Source organism: Aquarana catesbeiana, linkage group LG13 (genome assembly GCF_042186555.1).
Source record: "Aquarana catesbeiana isolate 2022-GZ linkage group LG13, ASM4218655v1, whole genome shotgun sequence".
Lineage (NCBI taxonomy): Eukaryota > Metazoa > Chordata > Amphibia > Anura > Ranidae > Aquarana > Aquarana catesbeiana.
In genome coordinates, this window is record NC_133336.1 from 235,634,488 (window position 1) to 235,658,983 (window position 24,496).

Consider the following 24,496-nt stretch of genomic DNA (forward strand, 5'->3'; position numbering starts at 1 on the left):
GTAAGGGGGGACTCTGATGGGGGACCCTGGCTGTAAGGGGGGACTCTGATGGGGGACCCTGGCTGTAAGGGGGGACTCTGATGGGGACCCTGGCTGTAAGGGGGGACTCTGACAGGGACCCGGATGTAAGGGGGGACTCTGACAGGGACCCGGATGTAAGGGGGGACTCTGACAGGGACCCGGATGTAAGGGGGGACTCTGACAGGGACCCGGATGTAAGGGGGGACTCTGACAGGGACCCGGATGTAAGGGGGGACTCTGATGGGGATCCCGATGTAAGGAGGCTTTCAATTTATAACATTTTTTTTTGGGCCTGCAAAGATTTGTTAAGATACTATGTGGTCCTTGTACTGAAAAGTTTGGAGACCCCCTAATTTCAATGCCGACTTTCAGAAAGTCACTATTTGCATTGGAGAGTAATGAGGTGCTGTGAAGAAGGCAAGACGAGTTAAGCGATGGCACGGCACGGCTCAACTGAGCATTTTTACCACCCCCCCTCCAACCACACATCTAAATGAAGCCTCAATTTATTTGCGCTTAAAGTTCAAATCAATTTTGTTTATCAAATCAAATTTTTATTCGTTTCTTTTTTCAATTTCAAGAACTCAAAAAATAAAGACAACCCCAAACAATAAGGAAACCTCCGACAAGGAGGAGGCTTTGGACTGAGAAAAGGTGTTGGAGGTCCACCTATAAAGAGGCGGGGCAAATGATGATGAAGGTTTATACAAGGCGCTCCCACTGAAAATATCGACATCGTCCAGAATACAATACAGACCGACATGCTGAAAAATGTTCGGAGATTTGTTTTTGGTTTTAAAGCTGAACTCCGGGCAGATATAAAAAGACACAAATTATCACAGCCATAAGCATGACTCCCACTTGTAATAATAAATACGTTGTATACTACACTTAGATTGCGCCCTCCTCTCTCCCAAGCTGTCATGCTGATCGAGCAACTTCAATAGTTCATCTCATCTACTAGGAGGGAACCAAGTAGCCTGATTAAGAATCCAATGTTTTCCCAGAGCTACTTCATTCTCTACAGAGGTGTCTGAGGCCGGCAAGAAGTCACCCCAGATGTTTCAGTTTAAATGGTGGACTTCTCGCTGAGCTCACTCTCTGTATTTACCCCTCTTTGCATTTGATCAGCATGACAGCCAGGGATCTCACATTTTCAGGAGAGTTGAAATGAGCTCAATACATTCCGAATGCCTCAAAACAAAAAAAAAATGCTGCTGAGGACGCCTGCTCTTTGGGTGGAAACAGTGGTCTCTCTGCAGAGGTCTGACACATTCCCCCCCGTGCTGAGTCAGAACTAGAGATTTCCAATCAGAAGGGAGTATGAGCTTTTGCTGGAATGCTGTAGGTCTGATGCAGAAGGGGGTATATTTTGGACATCTGCAGAGAGACTGCTGCTTTCCCACAGCGTACAAGGGGGTACCCTGCAGCATACTGGCAGGGCATTTGGGCCCATCCTGGCAGGAGACTGGGGCCCATCCTGGCAGGAGACTGGGACCCATCCTGGCAGGAGACTGGGGCTCACCCTGGCTGGAGACTGTGGCCCATCCTGGCAGGGGACTGTGGCTCATCCTGGCAGGGCAGGGGATTGGGGCTCATCCTGGCAGGGGATTGGGGCCCATCCTGGCACGGGACTGTGGCCGCTTTCTAAAGAACTGTAATACATTGCACACCTTTTTGTTTCGAGGCACCCAAAAAGTATTTAGAAAATTGAGTTGGGCCTTAAAGCATGCGCCTAGTGTTATTATACGGCTTGAAATGTGAGCGTTACGGAGAGCTATTTACACAAACAGTCATTAAATCCACAAAGCAGGCATATTGCTTTTACAGCGGAACTGAAGTCAAAACTTTTTTTCCTGGTATTGGGAAGAGCGGGAGAGATACTCTGCAAGCTGCTGGGTTTTTTTCGGAATAATATAATTGACTCTTTATAGCTAAAACTAAAAATGACGGAGGTCAGGGGCTTCTAGTGAAGGATGAAGAAGAGGCTGACAGCCGTTCTGAGCAACGGGATCATGTGGATGGGCTTAGTGTGTGAAAGGGCTGCCCTCTGCTGGGGGAACAAAGAATATCACAGCAATATCAACACCTCCCCCTGGTGGCCGGTCTAAATGACTTCACTCGGCTTTTAAAGGATCTTAAGAGTCGATGCATTTTAGCATCAGCGTACAGCACAAGCTGAAGTCAAATGCTGTTAATGTTTGGGGTCCGTGACTTTAAAAGGGTAAGGAAACTTTCCCACAAAGCCCATTTTCCCCCACTTCCCCTAGGTAAATCTAGTACACTGTGCTCCCCCCAATTGCTATTCTCATCAGATCTCACTCCAAGAGCCGCAGCATTGTTTACATCCCCCTGTCAGTTTCTTGAGCCGAAGTCCATGCCTATGCAATTTCGGCGCATAGATTTTAATAGGGATGGTAGATGGGGGGGTTGGTATAGACCTACTTGGAGGGGTGGACTTCAACAGGGCTGGTAGAAGGGATGGGGGATGAGGGTGGGCTAGACCTACTTAGGAGGGGTGGACTTCAGCAGGGTTGGAGGGTGGGCTAGACCTACTTAGGAGCAGTGGACTTGAATAGGGCTGGTAGAAGGGATGGGGGGGCTGGAGAGTGAGCTAAACCTACTTGGAGGGGTGACCTCCAACAGGGCTGGTAGAAGGGACGGGGCCTGGAGGGTGGGTTATACCTACTTAGAGAGGTGGACTTCTGTAGGGCTGGTAGAAAGGATGGGTGCTGTAGGGTGGGCTAGAGATACTTAGAAGGGTTGGGCTTCCAATAGGGCTGGTAAAAGGGATGGGGGGGGGCTGGAGAGTGAGCTAGACCTACTGGAAGGGGTGGCCTTCAACAGGGCTTGTAGAAGGGATGGGGGCTGGGGGGTGAGCTAGACCTGCTTAGAGGGGTGGACTTCAATAGGGCTGGTAGAAGGGATGGGGGCTGTAGGGTGGGCTAGACCTACTTAGAGGGGTGGAATTCAATGGGCCTGTAATAAGGGATGGGGGGCTGGAGGGCAGGCTAGACCTACTTAGAGGGGTGGACTTCAATAGCGCTGGTAGAAGGGTTGGGGACTGAAGGGCGGGCTAGACCTACTTAGAGAGGTTGACATCAATAAGGCTGGTAGAAGGGATGGGGGCTGTAGGGTGGGCTAGACCTACTTAGAAGGGTTGGGCTTCCAATAGGACTGGTAGAGGGGATGGGGGCTAGAGGGTGGACTAGACCTACTTAGAGAGGTTGACATCAATAAGGCTGGTAGAAGGGATGGGGGCTGTAGGGTGGACTAGACCTACTTAGAGGGGGTGGCCTTCAAACAGGGCTGGTAGAAGGGATGGGGGCTGGAAGGTGGGCTAGACCTACAAAGGAGGGATGGATTTAAGCAGGGCTGGTAGAAGGAATGGGGGCTGAAGAGAGCGGGCTAGACTTTCTTGGATGGGTGGCCTTCAATAGGGCTGGTAGAAGGGATGGGAGGCTAAAGGGTGGGCTAGACCTACATGGAGGGGTGGACTTCAGCAGGGTTGATAAAAACGGAATGGGGGGCTGGAGGGTGATCTAGACCTACTTAGAGGGGTGGTGGGAACTCCATTTGAATGGCCATGGTTTTGGACTGGGGTGTCCAATAAGCCCATATAGTTTAGCTTTGGCAATATATTGAATTTCAGTTGTCACCTACATAGGAACAGAGGGTGAATCTCTCAATGGGGACACCTCTCCTGGTGACTACTGCCAAAATGTACACTTTGCTTCATGTCAGTGTCAGTGAGTCTCCCACTCACTTCCTGCTGTGTCACTGGAACAGGAAGTGAAGGCAAATCTCCTCAGATTGGACACAGCAGTTCTATACCTTCCCTGCTCTAGTCAAAATGAGAAAAAGAGTTTTGGCTGGAGTGTCACTTTAATTTGGCAGAAGAAGAAAAAACAAAATGCAATTATAGGACGAGCAAGTTATTTTTGGGGTTTGGTATTAGAGTTCAGCTAATTAAAATTAAAATTAAAAAAAAAAAAAAAAAAAAAAAAATGGGCCTATCGTCATTTGTTTTTTTTCAAAGCCCATATTTGGTCCCATCATCCTGCAACTCCATCGTTTTCCTGTCCCGAGTCCTCCAGCAGAGCGCACGGGGGGGAGGGGATTACGCTTGCTCATCTACGTCACTTAATTTGCACAAAAAAAAAACCTTGAAAAAGTCCAAAGTTAACAAAGTCCATCCAGTGTGGCTCTTTAGAAAAAAAGCAGCACGGGCATCGCTACCCAACCAGTGCAAGAGGCAGAGCGCAGTCCTCCCTTCCATCGGGGGGGGCAGCACAGTCTCTAGTAGGCCACGGATCCGCCATCTTCTGTGCTTGTGAACAAAATGTCCGCCTTGGCTTGGATGAAGTAGGTGGCAACGAAGGAGAGGATAAGGATGGCAATGCCTGTGATCAGCGTAATTACCTGCAGGGAAAAAGTGAGAGAGATCTCAGAGGCCGATACAACGTAGATCAAGAGTTAAAAGGGAACTCTGGGCAAACTTCCAACATGCTTTACCCATCAAAGGATTTAATTATGCCGAACCATCCTGGTGACACGCACCTCGGCTAGTTGGCAACGCCCATCTATTGCTTTCTGGGTCAGCTCTCTGCTTACTGGACAGGGGTGATGATGCCGATTCACTGCCCAATGAAGAGTCAGGAGGTGAAGAGGTGACACAGGAAAAAAAATGGTTTGATCCGGTCACCTATCTGGCCATACAGGTCATCTCTGAGTGGCCTGTTCCGCCCGTGGGATAGCCGAAAGACCCGCATCGGGACGAATCTGTGATCGCCGTCACAGATCAGGGTAAAGAGTCAATCACAGCGGCTCTTTACCATGTGACCAGCTGTGTCCAATCACAGCTGATCACAGTGTAAACAGTACTTACTAGTTATCGGCATTCCTCTCCTCACGCTGACAGCGCATGAGGAGAGGAGAGCCAGTAACCAGCAAGTCCACACAGGAGACATTTACACTGATAATTAGGGCACTGATCATCAGTGTCCTGATGATCAGTGCAGCCCCAACTGTGACCACAAGTGTTGCCAATCTGTGCCCATCAGTAGTGCCAATCAGTGCCCATCAGTAGTGCCAATCAGTGCCCATCAGTGATGCCTTTTAGTGCTACCTATCAGTGCCCATCACTGCAGCCTATCAGTGACCATCACTGCGGCCCATCACTACAGCCCATCAGTAACCATCACTGCGGCCCATCACTACAGCCCATCAGTGCCCTTCACTGCAGCCCATCAGTGCCCACCATTGCAGCCCATCAGTGCCCACCACTGCAGCCCATCACTGCATCCCATCAGTGCCCTTCACTGCAGCTCATCAGTGCCCACCACTGCAGCTCATCAGTGCCCACCACTGCAGCTCATCAGTGCCCACCACTGCAGCCCATCAGTGCCCATCACTGCAGCCCATCAGTGCCCACCACTGCAGCCCATCAGTGCCCACCACTGCAGCCCATCAGTGCCCTTCACGACAGCCCATCAGTGCCCTTCAAGGCAGCCCATCAGTGCCCTTCAAGGCAGCCCATCAGTGCCCTTCAAGGCAGCCCATCAGTGCCCATCACTACAGCCCATCAGTGCCCACCACTGCAGCCCATCAGTGCCCTTCACTGCACCCCATCAGTGCCCTTCACTGCACCCCATCAGTGCCCTTCAGCGCCCTTCACTGCATCCCATCAGTGCCCTTCACTGCACCCCATCAGTGCCCTTCACTGCACCCCATCAGTGCCCTTCAGCGCCCTTCACGGCAGCCCATCAGTGCCCTTCAGCGCCCTTCACGGCAGCCCATCAGTGCCCTTCACGGCAGCCCATCAGTGCCCACCACTGCAGCCCATCAGTGCCCTTCACTGCACCCCATCAGTGCCCTTCAGCGCCCTTCACGGCAGCCCATCAGTGCCCTTCACGGCAGCCCATCACTGCATCCCATCAGTGCCCTTCACTGCAGCCTATCAGTGCCCACCACTGCAGCTCATCAGTGCCCACCACTGCAGCTCATCAGTGCCCACCACTGCAGCTCATCAGTGCCCACCACTGCAGCTCATCAGTGCCCACCACTGCAGCCCATCAGTGCCCACCACTGCAGCCCATCAGTGCCCACCACTGCAGCCCATCAGTGCCCACCACTGCAGCCCATCAGTGCCCACCACTGCAGCCCATCAGTGCCCACCACTGAAGCCCATCAGTGCCCTTCACTGCAGCCCATCAGTGCCCTTCACTGCACCCCATCAGTGCCCTTTACGGCAGCCCATCAGTGCCCTTCAAGGCAGCCCATCAGTGCCCATCACTACAGCCCATCAGTGCCCACCACTGCAGCCCATCAGTGCCCTTCACTGCACCCCATCAGTGCCCTTCACTGCACCCCATCAGTGCCCTTCACTGCACCCCATCAGTGCCCTTCACTGCACCCCATCAGTGCCCTTCAGCGCCCTTCACTGCATCCCATCAGTGCCCTTCATGGCAGCCCATCAGTGCCCTTCACGGCAGCCCATCAGTGCCCTTCATGGCAGCCCATCAGTGCCCTTCACGGCAGCCCATCAGTGCCCTTCAGCGCCCTTCACGGCAGCCCATCAGTGCTCACCACTGCAGCCCATCAGTGCCCTTCACTGCACCCCATCAGTGCCCACCACTGCAGCCCATCAGTGCCCACCACTGCAGCCCATCAGTGCCCACCACTGAAGCCCATCAGTGCCCTTCACTGCAGCCCATCAGTGCCCTTCACTGCACCCCATCAGTGCCCTTTACGGCAGCCCATCAGTGCCCTTCAAGGCAGCCCATCAGTGCCCATCACTACAGCCCATCAGTGCCCACCACTGCAGCCCATCAGTGCCCTTCACTGCACCCCATCAGTGCCCTTCACTGCACCCCATCAGTGCCCTTCACTGCACCCCATCAGTGCCCTTCAGCGCCCTTCACTGCATCCCATCAGTGCCCTTCATGGCAGCCCATCAGTGCCCTTCACGGCAGCCCATCAGTGCCCACCACTGCAGCCCATCAGTGCCCTTCACTGCACCCCATCAGTGCCCTTCAGTGCCCTTCACTGCAGCTTATCAGTGCCCTTCACTGCACCCCATCAGTGCCCTTCACTGCACCCCATCAGTGCCCTTCACTGCACCCCATCAGTGCCCTTCAGCGCCCTTCACTGCATCCCATCAGTGCCCTTCATGGCAGCCCATCAGTGCCCTTCACGGCAGCCCTTCAGCGCCCTTCACGGCAGCCCATCAGTGCTCACCACTGCAGCCCATCAGTGCCCTTCACTGCACCCCATCAGTGCCCTTCAGTGCCCTTCACTGCAGCTTATCAGTGCCCATCACCGCATCCTATCAGTGTAGCATCATCAGTGTACATCAGTGAAGGAGAAGAATTACTGACATTTTATAACAGGAACTAAGAAAAAAATTTTCGGTCTTTTTTCATTTGTTTAGAAAAAAATTAAAAATCCAGTGGAGATCAAAAACCACCAAAAGAAAGCTCTGTCTGTCTCAAAAAAATGATTAAAATCTCATATGGGTACAGTGTAGCATGACCGTGCAATTGTCATTCAAAGTGCGACAGCGCTGACAGCTGAAAATTGGTCTGGACAGGAAGGGGGTGAAAGTGCCTGGTAGGCAAGTGGTTAAAGTGTAGAGCAGATCTGCACTCCATTGGACACCACAATGTTCTTGTTTCAAAAGTCCTGAAGCAATCAGATATTTCTGACCAATAAGGAATTACAAAAACAAATCTCACCTGCAGCTCCTGACTGGGGACGAGGAATATCCGCGCTCGTATTTCCTTCCATCGGCTTTCTGTCCACGTGGAGTACTCCGTGGAGCCCCACTCATTCAATTCAAAGGCGGGGGACTCGGCAAACTGGCTGCGCTTGGTGCTTCTAATGCAATACGGCTCCCGGGAGGTGGAATTGTCTTTAAGGGGGCCCTGGACCCAGATATAGTCATACAGCTGTAGGTGAAGAAGAGAGGAAACTGTAAGGGAAAGCATTATAGAAGCGCTCCAGTCTGCCAGCTAAGAAGCTAAGCTGTTAGCAAACGTCACAACACAAATCCTCTAAAATTATCAAAAACCTGTACAATTTTTCTTTTCCCCTGGGCTGCCCTGTCCTCTTCCTGCATCTAAATATCACTGCAGGGCTGCCCTGTCCTCTTCTGTCACTGCAGGGCAGCCCTGTCCTCTTCCTGCATCTAAATATCACTGCAGTGCAGCCCTGTCCTCTTCCTGCATCTAAATGTCACTGTAGGGCTGCCCTGTCCTCTTCCTGCATCTAAATGTCACTGCAGGGCAGCCCTGTCCTCTTCCTGCATCTAAATGTCACTGCAGGGCTTCCCTGTCCTCTTCCTGCTGCTGAAAGCCACTGTAGGGCTGCCCTGTCCTCTTCCTGCATCTAAACATCACTGCGAGGCTGCCCTGTCCTCTTCCTTCTGCTAAAAGTCACCGCAGGGCTTCCCTGTCCTTCTGCTGCTGAAACCTGTGACTGATCAGACTTTCCCCCATTCACAGATCGTGTTACAGGCAGAGTAATCAAAATGAAAAAAAAAAAAAAACCTCTCTCATTGGAGAAGAGAGGGCAAGAGGGGGCATATCTTCATCAGATCATGTTTAGTGCAGCTGGGCATAGAGACCCGAAGCTATTAACCCCCCTCCACAGCGCCAGAAGTTCAGCAGCAGGAAGAGGACGGGGCAGCCCTGCAATGATGTTCAGCAGCAGGAAGAGGATGGGGAAGCCCTGCAGTGATGTTCAGCAGCAGGAAGAGGACGGGGCAGCCCTGCAATGATGTTCAGCAGCAGGAAGAGGACGGGGCAGCCCTGCAATGATGTTCAGCAGCAGGAAGAGGACGGGGCAGCCCTGTAATGATGTTTTCTAAAGAATTCAGCAGCCTGCACATCATGACACGGACTTCATTACAGGTTAGTATTGTTACTAAAGCTGCAGAACAAAAAAATGCTTTTTTAGCCTAACTTCAGCGGTAACGCCTGGATTATACTGCCACCTACAGGAGGAATAGACTCGGGCAAACAAAAAAATCTGCAGGCCAGCCCATCTGTGATGTCATCCATCCTATTACGCTCCAACTTGCCTCTTTTTTGGCATCTGTGGCCTTGTCCGGGTTCTGGCACTGCTCTTTGGTAAAGTTCACCGCCTGGCCGGTGAGATTGGCGAGGACGGACAGGAGGAGGCGAGTTGGATTGTTGGGTATCGGCTTGCTGCCCATTGAAGAGGCCGTCACGTAAAACTGAGGCGGCTTGTCCTCTGGAAAAGAAAAAGGTGATAATTGATGCAAAAGGACACAGAATAAAAGGAAAGCCGTCACCCCGGGGAAGATGTCTGCCATAATTCCAATGGAAACCAACAGTTCAGTGTTACCATGTCATCCTTCTGCTCACTGTATCCTCCTGCTGCTCAGTTACTGTCCAATGAACAATCAGGTGACATAAGAAGCAGTAAAGCGGAACTAGGAAACAGTCACCCTCCAGCTACATAATAAAACCATAGGAGGTCAGTGAATCGCAAGAGTGGCCGAACAACGTCAGAATCATTGGTCAGTCAAGACGGATGTGTACTTGAAAGGTAACACTTGTTTAACCACCTGGTCCCCGGCCATCTCTATGACCCTGGGAGGCTAGAAGGGACGTCATGGCGTCACTTCTGGCTCAGGCCAATGTAAACACTGCCATTTTGTCCCCCCTCAGAACAGCCTTTTCTCAACCGGGGTACCTCCTGGGATCACCAGGGCTGCTGCAGCATCTTGGCAGAGAAAGGCTGTCGCATGAGACCGAGCTCCCCGATCCTCCACCGAACTGTCGATCGGCGCGGGAGCTCAATCAGACTGGGTTTACACCTTCTAAAATGAAAGCAAAGGAAACATGCTATGCAGTGTGTGCTGTGCTCTCTACCTCCCCCTACAGTGCAGTAAAGGAAAGTAAATGTGTGTGTGTGTGTGTGTATGTATATATATGAGTGTGTGTATGAGTGTGTATATATATGAGTGAGTGTGTGTGTGTGTATATATATATATATATGTGTGTGTGTGTGTGTGTGTGTGTGTGTGTGTGTGTGTATATGAGTGTATGTATATATGTGTGTGTGTGTGTATGTATATATAAGTGTGTGTGTATGAGTGTGTATATGAGAGTGTGTGTGTATGTGTTTGTGTATGTATATGTATATATGTATGTATATAAGAGTGTGTGTATATGAGTGTGTGTGTATGTATGTGTGTGTGTGTGTGTGTATGTATGTGTGTGTGTGTGTGTGTGTATGTATGTGTGTGTGTGTGTGTGTGTGTGTGTGTGTATGAGTGTGTCCACAGTTCAGCTTCACTGAGCAGAGCATGCTGGTCTTACCCAAAGCTTCTTTCCATTCTGGCACCATAATGGACTGGAACCAGCTGTTATTGGACCTCACTAGGAACCCATACAGCATCCGGGTCACCTGCAGGAATACACAGAATGAACAAAATAAGCCACCTATGGGGACACCTCTGCTTTTATGGCACAAGATACATTTTCCAGCCTGCATAGAGTGGAGAGTTTGGCCGTATATACAACATATAAATGAGCGGATGAACCGTGGTTGTAAACAAATGAAAAAAGCATATCCTTCTATAGTGTGTACTTGCCTCAACCTAATGCACCTAGTGTGATTTCTGCCTGCTGCCTCATTCCTCTGCTATCCGAGTCATTTCTGACAGTCTATACCAGCAGTCTCCAAACTGTGGCCCTGTATTTGCTTTTATCTGGCCCTTGGGGCACTATTCATCCCACTGACACCAATGATGGGACACTATTCCTCCCACTGACACCAATGATGGGACACTATTCCTCCCACTGACACCAATGATGGGACACTATTCCTCCCACTGACACGAACAATGGGACACTATTCCTCCCACTGACATCAACAATGAGGCACTATTCCTCCCACTGACATCAACAATGAGGCATTATTCCTCCCACTGATACCAATGATGGGGCACTAATTCTCCTACTGATACCAATGATGGGACACTATTCCTCCGACTGACACCAATGATGGGACACTATTCCTCCGACTGACACCAATGATGGGGCACTATTCCTCCCACTGACACCAATGATGGGACACTATTCCTCCCACTGATACCAATGATAGGACACTGTTCCTCCCACTGACACCAATGATGGGGCACTATTCCTCTCACTGACACCAATGATGGGGCACTATTCCTCCCACTGACACCAACAATGAGGAATTATTCCTCCCACTGACACCAATGATGGGGCACTATTCCTCCCACTGATACCAATGATGGGGCACTATTCCTCTCACTGACACCAATGATGGGGCACTATTCCTCCCACTGACACCAACAATGAGGAATTATTCCTCCCACTGACACCAATGATGGGGCACTATTCCTCCCACTGACACCAACAATGAGGCATTATTCCGCCCACTGACACCAATGATGGGGCACTAATTCTCCTACTGATACCAATGATGGTGCACTATTCCTCCCACTGACACCAACAATGGGACACTATTCCTCCCACTGACACCAACAATGAGGCATTATTCCGCCCACTGACACCAATGATGGGGCACTAATTCTCCTACTGATACCAATGATGGGACACGATTCCTCCCACTGATAGGACACTATTCCTCCCACTGACACCAATGATGGGACACTATTCCTCCCACTGACACCAATGATAGGACACTATTCCTCCCACTGATACCAATGATGGGGCACTATTCCTCCCACTGACACCAACAATGAGGCATTATTCCTCCCACTGACACCAATGATGGGGCACTATTCCTCCCACTGATACCAATGATGGGGCACTAATTCTCCTACTGATACCAATGATGGGACACTATTCCTCAGACTGACACCAATGATGGGACACTATTCCTCCCACTGACACCAATGATAGGACACTATTCCTCCCACTGATACCAATGATGGGGCACTATTCCTCCCACTGACACCAACAATGAGGCATTATTCCTCCCACTGACACCAATGATGGGGCACTATTCCTCCCACTGATACCAATGATGGGGCACTAATTCTCCTACTGATACCAATGATGGGACACTATTCCTCAGACTGACACCAATGATGGGACACTATTCCTCCCACTGACACCAATGATGGGGCACTATTCCTCCCATTGATACCAATGATGGGGCACTATTCCTCCCATTGATACCAATGATGGGGTACTATTCCACCCACTGACACCAATGATGGGACACTATTCCTTCCACCGACACCAATGTTAGGGCACTATTCTATTATAGGCGCCCAACTAGACCGCCAATGTCATCCCTCTGTGAGCTGCTATGGTGCCCAACTATACCGCAGGTGTCATTTCTCTATAAGCTGCTGAGGTGCCCAACTAGACTGCAACATGGTGCAGTTAAGACACCAGATAAGCAGGTCCCCAAAGCAGCAGCCCAGAGGTACCTCTACTGGATAAATGTCAGATGTCATATATTACCGTGTGGGGATCCGCCTTAATGTCTACGGTGTCGTTTCCTCCTGCTAGTTGGTATAAGGTTTTGGCTAGCAAGGTGGCAACTTCTGATAGGGCCTGTAAGAAAGGCAGTTTACAATTACAAGCAGGAAGAGTTACCAATGTAAAGAGAACAGGTCAAGAGAGCAATATGAGAACCGTCATGGCTGACTTTGCAGGTTCAAGCAACATCCCTGACAAGCTTGCTTCGATTTTTGGGTAGTGATCTCCGATAAGCAAGCAGCCAATTAATTCTTCTCGGGACATCTTTTGGGAACAAACTTATCCCAGGTCAGATCACGTCATAAAGTGATGACATCACACACACACACAAATATATATATATATATATATACATACACACACAAACAGTCAGGTCCATAAATATTGGGACATTGACACAATTTTAATCTTTTTGGCTCTATACACCACCACAATGGATTTGAAATTAAACGAACAAGATGTGCTTTAACTGCATACTTTCAGCTTTAATTTGAGGGCATTTACATCCAAATCAGGTGAACGGTGTAGGAATTACAACAGTTTGTATATGTGCCTCCCACTTTTTAAGGGACCAAAAGTAATGGGACAATTGGCTGCTCAGCTGTTCCATGGCCAGGTGTGTGTTATTCCCTCATTATCCCATTTACAAGGAGCAGATAAAAGGTCCAGAGTTAATTTCAAGTGTGCTATTTGCATTTGGAATATGTTGCTGTCAACTCTCAATATGAGATCCAAAGAGCTGTCACTATCAGTGAAGCAAGCCATCATTAGGCTGAAAAAACAATACAAACCCATCAGAGAGATAGCAAAAACATTAGGTGTGGCCAAATCAACTGTTTGGAACATCCTTAAAAAGAAAGAGCACCGGTGATCTCAGCAACAACAAAAGACCCAGAAGACCACGGAAAACAACTATGGTGGATGACCGAAGAATTCTTTCCCTGGTGAAGAAAACACCCTTCACAACAGTTGGCCAGATCAAGAACACTCTCCAGGAGGTAGGTGTAAGTGTGTCAAAGTCAACAATCAAGGGAAGACTTCACCAGAGTGAATACAGAGGGTTCACCACAAGATGTAAACCAGTGGTGAGCCTCAAAAACAGTTTGCCGAACATCATCTAAAAAAGCCTTCACAGTTCTGGAACAACATCCTATGGACAGATGAGACCAAGATCAACTTGTACCAGAGTGATGGGAAGAGAAGAGTATGGAGAAGGAAAGGAACTGCTCATGATCCAAAGCATACCACCTCATCAGTGAAGCATGGTGGTGGTAGTGTCATGGCGTGGGCATGTATGGCTGCCAATGGAACTGGTTCTCTTGTATTTATTGATGATGTGACTGCTGACAAAAGCAGCAGGATGAATTCTGAAGTGTTTCGGCAATATTATCTGCTCATATTCAGCAAAATGCTTCAGAACTCATTGGACGGCACTTCACAGTGCAGATGGACAATGACCCGAAGCATACTGCGAAAGCAACCAAAGAGTTTTTTAAGGGAAAGAAGTGGAATATTATGCAATGGCCAAGTCAATCACCTGACCTGAATCCGTTTGAGCATGCATTTCACTTGCTGAAGACAAAACTGAAGGGAAAATGCCCCAAGAACAAGCAGGAACTGAAGACTTGCAGTAGAGGCCTGGCAGAGCATCACCAGGGATGAAACCCAGCGTCTGGTGATGTCTATGTGTTCCAGACTTCAGGCTGTAATTGACTGCAAAGGATTTGCAACCAAGTATTAAAAAGTGTAAGTTTGATGGATGATTGTTAATATACAAACTGTTGTAATTCCTACACCGTTCACCTGATTTGGATGTAAATACCCTCAAATTAAAGCTGAAAGTCTGCAGTTAAGTCACATCTTGTTTGTTTCATTTCAAATCCATTGTGGTGATGTATAGAGTCAAAAATATTAGAATTGTGTCGATGTCCCAATATTTATGGACCTAACTATATATATATATATAAATAAATTGATCAATTGTTATACACATACATACATACATATATATATATATATATATATATATATATATATATATATATATATATATATATATATATATATATATATATACACATACACACACATATATATACACACACACACATAGAGTGGGGACAGAAAGTATTCAGACCCCCTTACATTTTTCACTCTTTGTTATATTGCAGCCATTTGCTAAAATCATTTAAGTTCATTTTTTTCCTCATTAATGTACACACAGCACCCCAAATTGACAGAAAAACACAGAATTGTTGACATTTTTGCAGATTTATTAAAAAAGAAAAACGAAAATATCACATGGTCCTAAGTATTCAGACCCTTTGCTCAGTATTTAGTAGAAGCCCCTTTTGATCTAATACAGTCATGAGTCTTTTTGGGAAAGATGCAACAAGTTTTTCACACCTGAATTTGGGGATCCTCTGCCATTCCTCCTTGCAGATCCTCTCCAGTTCTGTCAGGTTGGATGGTAAACGTTGGTGGACGGACATTTTTAGGTCTCTCCAGAGATGCTCAATTGGGTTTAAGTCAGGGCTCTGGCTGGGCCATTCAAGAACAGTCACGGAGTTGTTGTGAAGCTACTCCTTTGTTATTTTAGCTGTGTGCTTAGGGTCATTGTCTTGTTGGAAGGTAAACCTTCGGCCCAGTCTGAGGTCCTGAGCACTGAAGGTTTTCATCCAGGATATCCCTGTACTTGGCCGCATTCATCTTTCCCTCGATTGCAACCAGTCGTCCTGTCCCTGCAGCTGAAAAACACCCCCACAGCATGATGCTGCCACCACCATGCTTCACTGTTGGGACTGTATTGGACAGGTGATGAGCAGTGCCTGGTTTTCTCCACACATACCGCTTAGAATTAAGGCCAAAAAGTTCTATCTTGGTCTCATCAGACCAGAGAATCTTATTTCTCAGCATCTTGGAGTCCTTCAGGTGCTTTTTTAGCAAACCCCATGCGGGCTTTCATGTGTCTTGCACTGAGGAGAGGCTTACGTCGGGCCACTCTGCCATAAAGCCCCGACTGGTGGAGGGCTGCAGTGATGGGTGACTTTCTACAACTTTCTCCATCTTCCAACTGCATCTCTGGAGCTCAGCCACAGTGATTTTTGGGTTCTTCTTTACCTCTTTCACCAAGGCTCTTCTCCCCCGATAGCTCAGTTTGGCCGGACGGCCAGCTCTACGAAGGGTTCTGGTCGTCCCAAACGTCTTCCACTTAAGGATTATGGAGGCCACTGTGCTCTTAGGAACCTTAAGTGCAGCAGAATTTTTTTGTAACCTTGGCCAGATCTGTGCCTTGCCACAATTCTGTCTCTGAGTTCTTCAGGCAGTTCCTTTGACCTCATGATTCTCATTTGCTCTGACATGCACTGTGAGCTGTAAGGTCTTATATAGACAGGTGTGTGGCTTTACTAATCAAGTCCAATCAGTATAATCAAACACAGCTGGACTAAAATGAAGGTGTAGAACCATCTCAAGGATGATCAGAAGAAATGGACAGCACCTGAGTTATATATATATATATATATATATATATATATATATATATATATATATATATATATATATATATATATATGAGTGTCACAGCATGAGGATAATGAGGAAAAAAAATGAACTTAAATGATTTTAGCAAATGGCTGCAATATAACAAAGTTTTAAAAATTTAAGGGGGTCTGAAAACTTTCCGTCCCCAGTGTATATATAACAATTTATATATATATACACATATCAGCTTCCCAGTCCTTTAGATGAGATGTGGTGGCCGCAATAATATTATACATATACACACACCTAAAATGTTTTATTTATTTTTATATTTATTATTTTTCTTTATTTATCCCTAATCCTGCCTGTAAATCGCTTCCTGTCCTAGGGTGACAACATTCACTCACTGCACTGTAAACATAGAAGAGCAGTGTTGTCACCCTAGGACAGCAAGTATGTTAAGACAACCGAACACCTCCCCTTCTTTTTTTTTTTTTTCTTTCCATCACATAGGTGTTCTGTAGTCCACAAAGACTTTTCAGGCTTTTCTCCCTTTTTTATTTTCACCCGGCAATTCTGCCTGTAACACACTTCCTCTCCTACGGTGACGACCCTCACTCACTGCCCTATGTCTACCCTAGCACAGGATGTGGGATAGGACTGCAAAATGCCTCCCCCTCCTCTCTGTAACATAGTGGGGAGGTGTTCTGTAGTCCACCGATGAGAATCGGGCAGAGTTTATGGTATTTTTTTCCACACTTATTTTGGGGGGGAGGGGGGTGGGGTTTTTATTGCCATCTGTGTCCCCATTGGAGGGATTTATCCTAACCTTTTGTTCAGGTGTCTGTGCTTCCCAGGACAGGAAGTGGGGGAAATTTTCTACAGCAGTGACACAAATTGTCAGGTTTTTTTTTTTTTTTGCTGTGTCACCAGGACAGGAAGTGGGGGTGAACCTCCCTAGCTATGGCAGGGGTTTTAACCCTTCCCTGCTCCATCCAAAACCAGAAATAAAAGGTATAGACAGGAATCACGCTTAAAGTGAAATTCTCTTTTCTTAGTGACGGGTTCCCTTTCAAGGGTCATTTCTCACCTGGGCTGTTTCTGTAACATATTCCATGGCTTCGTCCTGGGACAGTCCGCTAGGATAGTCCATCTTGATTGTCTCTGCCATGTCATACATGCTGTTATAGTATCTGACAAGAGAAAGCAACACTTCATTAATGTGCACCTTCATTGATTCTTTCAATATGGTCGCCCCCTCCCTTGTACATAGTAAAAAAAAAAAAAAAAAAAAGCACCAACACTGCCCCAACATGTCCTCCCCCTGGTCCAGCACTGGTCCTGAGATGAATAGCACCCACCTTAGACTTGTGGCCAGAAGGAGAAACAACCCTTTAGATTGGTGGTCGGTGTGGAGAGGTGTGCACTTTGCATTATGAGATCAATGGGGGGAAGTGTCCCCTTAGATTGATGGCCAGTGGGAGAGATGCCCCCTTCAAATAGGAGGTTAGTGGGAGAGAAAGTGCTTTCGACTGCTAATCAATGGGAGAGATGACCTTAGATAAGTAGATAAGTGGCCAGTGGGAAAAAAAAAAAAAAGAAGAGGACCCCCTTAGACTGGAGGTCAATGGGCAAGGTGCCCCTTCTTACACAGGTGGACAATGGGAGAGGTGCCCCCTTCAATTGGAGGTCAGTGGGAGAGATACTCTTTTCAGTTGGTGGTTAGTGAAAGAGATGAACCCTTAGATTAGTGGGCCATTGGTAGAAAGGACCCCTTAGATTGGTGGTCAATGGAAGAGGTGGCCCCTTACATTGAAGGTCAGTGGTCAAGGTGCCTCTTCTTACATTGGTGGACTATGAGAGAGGTGCCCCCTTCAATTGGAGGTCACTGAGAGAGGAGTTTTCTTGTTGGTCAGTGAGAAAGGTACTCTGTTCAATTGGTGGTTAGTGAGAGAGATGACCCCTTAAATTAGTGACCAGTGGTAGAGAAGATCGCTTAGATTAGTGGTCAGCGGGAGAGGTGCCCTCTTACAGTAGTGATCAATGGGAGAGGCGCCCCCTGACATTGGTGATCAATGGGAGAGGTGCCCCATTACAATGGAGGTCAATGGGAGAGGTACCACCTTGTACTAGTGGTTAGTGGAATAGGTATTCTCTTAGATTGTTGGTTAGTAGGCAAAGTGCCCCCTTAGACTGGTGGTCAGTGAAAGAGGTGCCCCATTACATTGGTGGTCCTGTAGAAGGAATCCCCCCCTTACGCTGATCCCACACTACTGGCTTTAGCATGTGACATCAATACCAGAACTATGCAGGCAATCCACCATTGCCTATTGCTCGAGGAACTCCTAGCATCTTCTGGGGGTAAACTAAATGTTCCACAGAACCAGCGGTGCTTTAGCCCAAAAATAGTCCTAAATGGGCTCTTATATGGGCTACAAAAGACTCACTTATTGTTGTAGGTTGTCCTGTGGTCGGTCAGCACCACCCCAGGAATATTTCGAGCCTTGAGGAAACGCTGGAAAGATGCTGGTGGAAGGGCTTGGGACTGGCCGACCTCCTGCAGAGTCACGTTGACCCCCGTACTCGCCGTCTTAAGGATGTTAATCAGATTCTGCACCTTTATGAGGAGATTGAGGTCTAAGAATTTCACTATGGCTTATACAGGACAGAAGCACATTACCCACCATACCCCCATAGACAAACAGATTGCCCCCCCCTGTTAAATACCTCGGTGTCCACCGTCTCATTTGTCCGAGAGACGGGATCACTGTGAATCCATAGGACAGAGTTGTTTCTTAGCGCCACCTGCAGGACAAATGTAAACAGGACTCATTGGTGGTTTTCGGAGAAGAGTTTTAGGAGTTTAGAGTTTCTAATTTCTACCGGAGTACCTGACTCAGTTCAACAAACGAGTGAATGTTGTTGAGGCGCACAGGAAACCGTCCCTTCTGCATGTCGTACACCATCCGCGAGCTTCCAATGTAGTCAAACACTTCCTGCAGGAACACGAAGAGGTCACATACAACCGGCCCTGACATGTATTTGGTGGAGGAGTAAAAAAGGAATGCAATGGTGTGCTTTCTAGGCAGTGGCGTCGCTAGGGGGTGGTTTTTGGGGCTATAGCCCCGAATCTGGGGCCCATAGCCCTGAGTCTCTGCAGGGGTCCGCAAGGGGAGGGGAGGCTCTCTGGGGACCCTGATGCAAGGGGGAGGCTCTGTGGGGATATATACACACACACACGTATATTACTGTATATACATGTGTATGCACACCCAAGCGTATGACTTTCTTTACTATGCTGCTATAGGCTCTAGCCCCAGATCTTTTGTAGACCTAGCAACGCCCCTGTTTCTAGGTAATTGTGGCATTAAAGTGAACCTGTGGCTTTGTCTTGTATGGTCAAAACTAGACATGTGCACTGACAAAATTTTTTTTTTTTTTCGTTTTCGTTTCATTCGTTTTTTTGCTTTTTTCGGAAATTCAGATTTTCAAATTTCGGAATTTTCGAATTCCGAATTTCCGGAAAAGCAAAAATTCGAAAATCTGAAAAAAAGAAAGAAAAGCAGTAAAATTTGAAATAATAACTAACTATTAAATTATAGGTATTGGAATTGCCTTTCAAATTTGGCTGTTCGCCATTCATTTCAGATAAGTTGTAACGTCGGATAAATTCGTACTCGTTACGTTCACTAACAGCCAAATTTGAAAGGCAATTCCAATACCTATAATTTAATATTTATTATTAGTTAGTTATTATTTCAGATTTTCGAATTTTAAGATTTTAATTCTTTTGAATTTTCATTCTAATGCCCTGTACACACGGTCAGATTTTCCGACGGAAAAAGTGCGATAGGATTGGGTTGTCGGAAATTCCGATCGTGTGTGGGCTCCATCGGACTTTTTCTGTCGGAATTCCCGACACACAAAGTTTGAGAGCAGGCTATAAAATTTTCCGACAACGAAATCCGATCGTTTAAATTCCGATCGTGTGTAGACAAATCCAACGCACAAAGTGCCACGCATGCTCGGAATAAATGAAGAGACCAAAGCTATTGGCTACTGACCCCATTTATAGTCCCGACGTACGTGTTTTTACGTCACCGCGTTCAGAACGATCGGATTTTCCGACAACTTTGTGCGACCATGTGTATGCAAGACAAGTTCGAGCCAACATCCGTCGGAAAAAATCCGATGGATTTTGTTGTCGGAATGTCCGATCAAATTTCCAAATTTTAGAATTTTTAAATTTATGAAATTTCGAATATTGTAATTTCCGAATTTCTGAAATTTCGGAAATTAGAAAATTCAGAAATTCGTAAAATTCAGAAATTCGTAAAATTTAGAAATTCTTCAATTCGTCATTTCGTAAATCCGTCATTTCGTAAATTTGAATTTCGGAAATTCGTAAATTGCGAAAATTGAAAAATTTGGAAATTTTGGAATTAACGAATTTGTCAAAATTCGTTAAAAAAACGAATTCGGAACTAAACGAATTGCACATGTCTAGTCAAAACCCAGGTAGACTTTAGGCCACAGACCCAGAACAAGCATGTAGCTAATTAAAGCCTATCTCATAGCAAAGCAGAACATCCCTCTCATCCCTATTCCCTAACACCTAGTCTTCTGGAGCCTGAGGGGACCCCGCCACTGGACAACCAATAGAAGTGTCCGTGTCACTCTTTATGTCAATAGTTCTTTATTGGAGTTTCAAAAAAAAAAAAAAAAAGGTACATACATGTTTATAGCCATAACTGTAGCAACAGAATAGATGTTCCAACTGGAAACAAGCTCTTCTAACAAATAACACTGTGTTAAATGCAAACATTAACATTTGAAGTGGGTTGGGTGAATCAAGGTAATTGAGTAGTGAGAGTATCCAGATGGAAAAGGGGGTGGGGAGGGGTAGGGTAGAATGAAGGAGAAGGAAGAAGGGCACCAGCAGACCAGTGAAAAAGACAGAGATGTTCAAAGAGCATTTCAGTATACTCATACTTGAATAGCACATTGTGCGTCACCACGTGGCGCGCGGTCACGTGGCGCGGTAAATTGGTGGAGGGTATTTTGTATTGCTTGTAGGGACTGGAGGGGGTCAGTGATCATCAGGATCACATCATCAGCAAACAAGCTAATTTTGTGGTCTATGCAGTTGCAGGGAATACTTGTAATTTGCGTATTAGATCTGATTTTAGAGACCAGAGGTTCCATCAGTAGGGCAAAAATAAGTGGGGAGAGGGGGCAACCCTGTCGCATGCCATTAGTAATCTCGAAGGGGGTGGATAGGGTCCCCCCGGTGAGGACTTTGGCCGATGGGTTGGAATATAGGGATAAGATTGCATCTTGGAACCACCCTGTAATACCAAATTTAGTTAGTACTGCTTGAAGAAAAGTCCAATGGACTCTATCAAATGCCTTCTCTGCATCGAGGGACAATAGCAGAGAAGGCGTTTGAGTTTGTGTAGCATGATGGATAAGGTTGAGGACCCTTCTGGTTGCGTCTGGGGCTTGCCTACTTGGGACAAACCCAACTTGGTCTGGGTGTATCAGCTCAGGAAGAAACACCATCAGTCTGTTGGCAACAACTTTAGCGAGTAGCTTGACGTCAGTGTTTAAGAGAGATATTGGTCTGTAGTTAGAGGCAACAGAGGCATCTTTCCCAGGCTTTGGGATGGTGGTTATGATCGACCGTAACATATCTGTAGGTATGGAGCCCGAGGACCCAGCAGCATTGAAGAGGCCTGTCAGTCTGGGGACTAGGATGTCGGCAAATTTTTTGTAAAAGATATTAGTGAAGCCATCCTCTCCTGGGGACTTATGTAGAGGAAGAGCCTTAATTGCTCGAAGGATTTCCTCTGAGGTGAACGGTTTGGAGATATCATCGAATTGTGACTCCGAGATCTTAGGGAGATTTATCGGGGTGAGAAAGCTATGTATTTGCTCTGCAGTTGGTTGTGGGGTGAGAGGATCTTGCTTAAGGTTATATAGGGATGCGTAGTATTCATTAAATGCGTTAGCAATTTCTTGAGGGTTAGTTGAGAGTTGTTTCGAAGTAGGATGGCGGAGAGAAAGAATTTTGGCTTTTGTATGTCGGGCTTTAACTTGTTTCGCTAGAAGTGACCCAGCTTTATTATACAGTGCATAAAAATTGGCCTTGGAAAATTTAAAGTTGTGTTCGAATTTGTGAAGCAGGAGGGTGCGTAGTTTCTGTCTTAGCTCCAGGAGCTGGATGGTTGCATGTGAGAGGGAGAGGATTTGTTTGTTTTTTCTATGTGGGCTATTTGTGACTTCGTCAATCATGCTGAGTCCTCGGGCGTCTCGCTCTTTTGCTCAGCTTTATGAAAATTCCTCGAAGGTAAGCTTTGTATGCTGACCAGAGCGTAAATTTGTCGGTATCAGGTAGTTCGTTTATGTCAAAGAAAGATTGGTGTTCGGCTTCAATTTCTTGTTGGATTTTAGGGTCCTCTAACAAGGAAGGGTCTAGTCTCCATAATCTTGGTGGTCCAGGTCGTTGGTCGCCCAAGGTTATGGAAATAGGGGCGTGGACTGACCATGATCTGAGACCGATGTCAGAATGCATGACGTTTTGCAGGGTCCATTTATCCACCAGGAAGGAATCTATTCGTGAGTATGATAGGTGAGAGTGAGAAAAGTACGTGTAGTCACGTTCTGAGCCATGTTGTGCTCTCCATACATCAAAGAGATCTAGGTCGTGGAGCAGAGGGTTCAAAGCTGGTCGGCTTTGGCCTGTGTTAGTGGAGGTGTCCATGGAGGGATCGCCAATTATATTGAGGTCGCCACCTAGTACTATATTGCCCTGACGCAAGCTGTTAACTTTCTTGTACAGGCGTTGAAAAAAGCGGAGTTGTCTTGAGTTTGGGCCGTATATGTTGACCAAGGTGTAGGTGGCTTGAGCAATAGTGCAGATAAGTATAAGGTATTGGCCCTACGGATCAGCATATGTGTGGTGGGGTTGAAACTGTAAGGTATCTCGAATAGCTGTCATCACTCCGTTCTTCTTCTTGGGGCCCGAGGCGAGGTAGACAGTGTCAAATCCATTTGAGTCTAAACCTTGGGGTTTTGGATTCTGCAAAGTGCGTCTCCTGTATAAATGCAATATCTGTGTTTTGTTTGGTCATTCCTTTTTGCAAATTGGCTAGTTTGTGCGGGCTGTTTAGGCCCTTTACATTGAGGGAAGTCAGTTTTAATGGCATTTTAAGGCAGTTGACAGTTGTTCTTTATGGCAAGTCTACGGTGGTGGGTATGGAAAAGCCTTTGACAGGAGCGGTTATTGGCAGATGGGCGTGGTCTTGGGAGATTTGAGCAGTCCTATCCGTAGAGATGCGAGTTGGTGGTGCAAGGTCAAGTATCAGTTGGAAGCTGGTGTGGAGAAGAGAGGGAAGTAAAAAGGGAGAGCCCGTTAACAATACGGGTTCAATGTGCAGAGTTACTGCTTAAACTTTCAAACGGGGGGATTTCCTCCAGTGGCATCCCGGAACTTGGAGCCAATGGAGTGAAAGAGAGGCTTGGAGGAGGTAGTCATCCGCTGCAACCCGGCTGTTAATATAATGTGGTCTAGTGTGCAGATGGGATAAGTTCAGGCATCTTGAAGTGACCAGTCAGCTTCCATTTGTGAAGGAGGAGACTGGGGTGGTCGTGGGTTTTCCTCAGGAATTATGCGCCATTGCCTCAGTAGTTGGAGGCCAGCCTGAAGTGTGCGCACTACATGAGTTTTACCCTGGAGCGTGATCAGCAGTTTGGTGGGGAATCCCCATTTATTTCGGATATGGTGGTTTTGGAGTGCCTTTGTGATCGTGTTTAGTTGTCGACGACTTTCCATTGTTGTTTTAGAGAGATCTGTATATAGCGCAATTGCCCTGAACGGTTCAGGGAGGTTAGAGGTTCGCTTGGCGGCAAGCATCACCTTCTCCTTTACGTTGTAGAAATGTATGCACGCTAATACATCTCGTGATTTCTCTGGCGGGAGGTGGGGTGGCTTTGGTAGCCTGTGGGCTCTATCAATTTCCAGATCCCTGTCGGTTAAATCAGGTACCAGTGTCCGCATTGGGGATTGCAGGAAAGGCACCAGATCTGGTAGATGTACCGATTCGGGTATGTTGCAGAACTTAATATTGTTCCTACGCGAACGGTCTTCCGGATCTGCTAATTTAAGGTTAATCGCTTGCATCTCCTCTTCATGTGCTGTGCATACATCCACTGTATCATTGTGGGCAGTGAGGAGATCAGACATTTTGTTTTCAACGTGTTGAAGACGGTGGTCCTGGTGCTGCACTACATTAGCCAGCGAGGACACTGCAGCTGAAAGATCTGTGTACAGTGTCTGTTTAAGGGATATCAGCATGTTCTTCATTGTGTGCTCAGAGATAGGCTGGTCTGAGGCAGGGAAATTATCTATTGCTGAGGGATGCTGTATATGAGGAGGAGGCAGAATAAATGGTATACAGGGGCTCTGTCCTGGGGTG

General features: G+C 47.2%; 1 protein-coding gene across 2 annotated transcripts in view; it reads right to left on the minus strand.

The window, feature by feature from the left end:
* Nucleotides 1-553: 553 nt before the first annotated feature.
* The window catches only part of NCSTN (nicastrin), a 35,900-nt gene continuing 11,957 nt past the window's right edge, over nucleotides 554-24,496 (minus strand). For both annotated transcript variants that reach the window (XM_073609540.1, XM_073609539.1), the window contains exons 9-17: nucleotides 18,911-19,015; nucleotides 18,747-18,824; nucleotides 18,467-18,636; nucleotides 17,110-17,212; nucleotides 12,519-12,611; nucleotides 10,371-10,458; nucleotides 9,104-9,276; nucleotides 7,758-7,970; nucleotides 554-4,443 (exon numbers count right to left, since the gene is read on the minus strand). In XM_073609540.1, the coding sequence (XP_073465641.1) occupies nucleotides 4,321-4,443; nucleotides 7,758-7,970; nucleotides 9,104-9,276; nucleotides 10,371-10,458; nucleotides 12,519-12,611; nucleotides 17,110-17,212; nucleotides 18,467-18,636; nucleotides 18,747-18,824; nucleotides 18,911-19,015 (1,146 nt within the window). In that variant the 3' untranslated portion in view covers nucleotides 554-4,320. The remainder of the gene's footprint in view (nucleotides 4,444-7,757; nucleotides 7,971-9,103; nucleotides 9,277-10,370; nucleotides 10,459-12,518; nucleotides 12,612-17,109; nucleotides 17,213-18,466; nucleotides 18,637-18,746; nucleotides 18,825-18,910; nucleotides 19,016-24,496) is intronic.